Here is a 3,988-nt window from a genome sequence, read left to right as displayed (position 1 = left end):
TTTATTTTTTTAATCCATTTTTTGGTAGAAATAAAATATGGAATAAATGTATAAATTCACATTTAATTGAACCATTTAATCACTGCTAACAACTCACTGTTTCGGTATTTAATAGACATTTATATTATAATCCAATGAAATGATTATTATGGAGTTATTATGAGACGACTGATCACTGATGTCCTCATTGACATTTAACATCGAGATAGGAAGAACCTTTTAAAATTTCTGAAATTCATTTCAACAATGATATAGACACTTATTAGCAATCAATATGAAATTGTTAAATTCAATAATCCTAAACAGTCCGGTTGTATTCAAGCTATCACATTAACATCTGACGCCAGAGCTCAGCGTCAAAAACTCCCCTCCTAACATCCTAAAACTAAACTTAACAGTTAAAAATGAACACAATTAATTAAGGTACTTATTACTTATGTTCTAATATCTTCGAACGCATATGGCGAAATATAATTAAGACCCAGCTTTACAAAGATCTTATTTCAATTAGTTACGCTAAAAATGCAATTACAAAGATTGACCATGAAAAACACTATTAAAGACTAACGGATCTCTATAAAGCTAAAGCTTAATGACAGAAGAAACATGTTGTTAATGGCATCCGTTAGATAGAAGAACGAGATCTCGTGTAAAGCTCAAGCAGGCAAGTCGAAGTTGGACACGTGGACTTGAGGCACGTGGTCAGGGTCGGTGGTCGGCTTGGTCTTCGCGTCGCAGATGCCCACCTCCTTCAGCTTCCATTCCCACTCCATGACTTGTACAGCGTGGAGGGTCTCGGCCTCGATGTGCTGCCGGCGCAGCATACCTTCCTTAATCTTCTCCCACTTGTCGTCCACCTCCTGGAGCCACGCGTTGATCTGCCGCCCGTTGCAACGCCCCCGACGAGTCGTTCTGTTCTCTTCTTGCTCTGGAGGTACCTCGGTGTAAATCTCCTTCCCGCGCAGGATTGTGCAGACAGAATAAGGCATCGACTGGTTGCTCACAGCCCTCTCGGCTCGGCCATGAACCCGTAAAATTTCCTGCTCGACTGCCAACACCAGCTTTTCTTTTTCAACCAAATGCTGGGTGACTAAACGAGTGCGTTCTTTCTCTTGGGAAGTAAACTCTTCTACCATCTGTGGCGGAAGTGTCGTCGGGATTTCGATCTTGTTTTCCGGGTTTACGGTGGACTGTAAGGTGTAAGTGCGTCGATTCATCAGATAATTGTTAAAGTCTTTTGGAGGCTTAGGCTTGACGGGTAGGAGGTTCTTCTGACGAACTTCGATCGTCTTTCGAATGTGTATGTACATTTGATAGGCATTGGGATGGTTTGTTGCTTCTGCTCTTACTTTATCTAATGGTTCATGTTTAGATATTTGAGTGTCTTTGGTGGCTCTTATTTTGCGTTTGCGCGGGTGTATGTCGATGGGCTCGGGCCGTGCGCTTGCGACGGCCGGGGCCTCATCTTGGGCGGGCGCGAGCACCGCGTCGGGGGTGATCGGTTTGTCCTTGTCTTTTTCCTTGTCGGCATCGCTGTTCCTGTGGGCGCGGGCGAGTTTCTGCGCCACCGTGCCGCCTTGTGGTCCGGAGGGGCGAGCGCGGGTCGGCTCCTGGCGTATCGCCGGCAGCGGAGCTCCGATCGTCCGATTCCCCCACGTAGCAACTCAGTTATTGACCCGAGAGCGCACTCGTCTGTGCTAGATGTCTGGGCACCGCCTGCGCGCGCAGCCGCTCCGCACCGCTTTAAGTCTAGATATAACAGCCTACCGAGATGCCGGCGCCTTGTGACTCCTGTAAAGGTAAGCAACTTTTTAAGAACTGGAATAATATTTGCAGTGTGGTGAAATACTGCAATTGAGTGATGTGGAAAACTCGTACCTATAGCGTTACTTATTATTGTTTTGCCGGCGGCAATTAATTTATGTATGTGAATGACGCAGTTACGTGAACGCTAAATATTAAAGTATTTTTTAACTTTCGTTACGGCTCTTATTAAAAGTCTAAAATGCCTTTATTATACTCACTATTTCAGTCGTTAAATGTGAACAATTGTATTGTTTTATTTGTATGTTAGAATAGCAGTGTCTCAAAATGAATCATCACGACACACGAAAATTATACCAATCGTAAATTATTATGCAAAATCATGTTGTGTACCAATAAACACCACAAATTAACATAAAATCCAATTCGCGCACTCAAAACTTCAAATAATCCGCAAAACAATAAAACTCACCTAATATCCTCAACTTTCACAAGCCACTTAACACGTTAACTGCGATAAGTGATTAGCAATAAGCCGGGTAGTTCGATACACAACTCGTTATGTAGGTGCGGTGTAGCCGGACTGCGCTGTGCAGCGACCGAACGTCAATGCATTTTTGATCCATAGAGCAGCCTCCTCCCGGATGTTGTCGCATAGCCTAGGATACAAGTGCCTCCTTAACATAACATAACAGTAAGTACTAGGAGGACTTTTGGAGCAAGACCTACTTTACAAAAAAATTGAACCGCTGTTTTTTCTTGAAAATGACTGATTTAAACATTTATAAAGACTTAATTTAATAATCAAAACATTATTAAACCGGGTCTACGCGAAACTATTTTGTTACCTTTATTTCTGACGAAGTAAGTAAGTAACTGTAAGTAATATTTAAATGTTATAACTATGTATAATCGACAGACAAATACATAAAGAAAGGCGCTGAATTATTGATGATTTCCTCGAAACGCTAAGAAAGTTAAATTCGCAGTAGGTATATCGTGTTTTACGTTGTAACAATTTGTTTCTGTTATCTACATAGGTAGGTATAGATATATTTTACCTATGCAAGTATGCAGGGATTGGTATAATATAGGTACATGCAAAGTTAAACAGCAAAAACAAAATGTGGATACCTAGCTATTCCTGCTGCTGACATAGACATTTAATAAATAGAATAGTAAATATGGTAAAGATTTCGGCACTGAATTCTTGTATTGAAGGAACTTGTACCTGTATGTGTAGACCAAATTCCAGTTGAAATGAATAGGCACTTAGGCAGGTAACAATTAGAGTAAATATAACCGTAATATATCTAACTGTTGTATTAATAAATAAGTAGGTACCGCTCAAAATTCCTCTGGATTGGTTTTGGTTCCTCATTAAATAAATAAACATAATAAGTAAAATGAATCTGATCACAATTAACAAAAAAATCATGAAGTAGGTACCTTAACATTAACATGTATTATTAATAGGTAGTATATTATTTATATGGGGCAATCAAAACATAAACATTGTGTACAGTGTGAACAGTCAACCAATCTGATTCCTAGGCCACTATAAGACCATGTCATAAATTATGACTCATAATTAATCAATTTGTTTATATACATATCTATTATCTTCTTGCAAGAAAGGGCGCAGACACACCCCTGGTCGGCCCAGAACCGTTCTGTGGAATCACAAAACGGGATGCATATTCTCTGCTCAGCGACTTAGAAAAAAAGAGAGCAATCGATTGGTGGAAGTTCGCTAAAGGACAAGTACACTCGAAAGCTCTAATCAAAGGGTTCAACAGCAAAATCGCTAAGGAGCTTCTGGGGCTCAAAAGGCACAAAACTTGCGCGGTGACTAGAATACTGACTGGACACTGTAAGTTGAACAAGCACATGTTTCAAATTGGCAAGAAACAAGATGCGACATGCAGGTTCTGCCAGGAGTCAGAGGAGACTGCAATGCACATTCTCTGTTCCTGTGGACCACTAATGTCAAAAAGAAGTACCTACTTAGGGCGGCATGTATTGCAACCCTATGAGGTACAGAACGTTACGGCCCAAAGCATCTGTAATTTTCTGGATGCAACGGGCATTAGTAATGAACTTTAAAGGGCCGTCACAATAGATCAATACTTGGTCGACGTGACACTCAAAGGCCCGATACCACCCCAATAATAAATCTTCTACGACAGTCTTTATTGAGTGATGTATGTCATGTATCTAGGAC

General features: G+C 40.7%; 1 protein-coding gene across 1 annotated transcript; it reads right to left on the bottom strand.

Annotated features, from left to right (window-relative positions):
- Positions 1-209: 209 nt before the first annotated feature.
- Positions 210-1,664, bottom strand: LOC134654531 (ankyrin repeat domain-containing protein 12-like). The gene has a single exon (XM_063509978.1). The coding sequence runs from the start codon at positions 1,308-1,310 to the stop codon at positions 657-659; it is 654 nt and encodes a 217-aa protein (XP_063366048.1). The 5' UTR covers positions 1,311-1,664; the 3' UTR covers positions 210-656.
- Positions 1,665-3,988: the final 2,324 nt, after the last annotated feature.

Source organism: Cydia amplana, chromosome 15 (genome assembly GCF_948474715.1).
Source record: "Cydia amplana chromosome 15, ilCydAmpl1.1, whole genome shotgun sequence".
NCBI lineage: Eukaryota > Metazoa > Arthropoda > Insecta > Lepidoptera > Tortricidae > Cydia > Cydia amplana.
The sequence above is the reverse complement of the archived record's forward strand: the minus strand, read 5'-3'. Positions and strand labels throughout refer to the sequence as shown.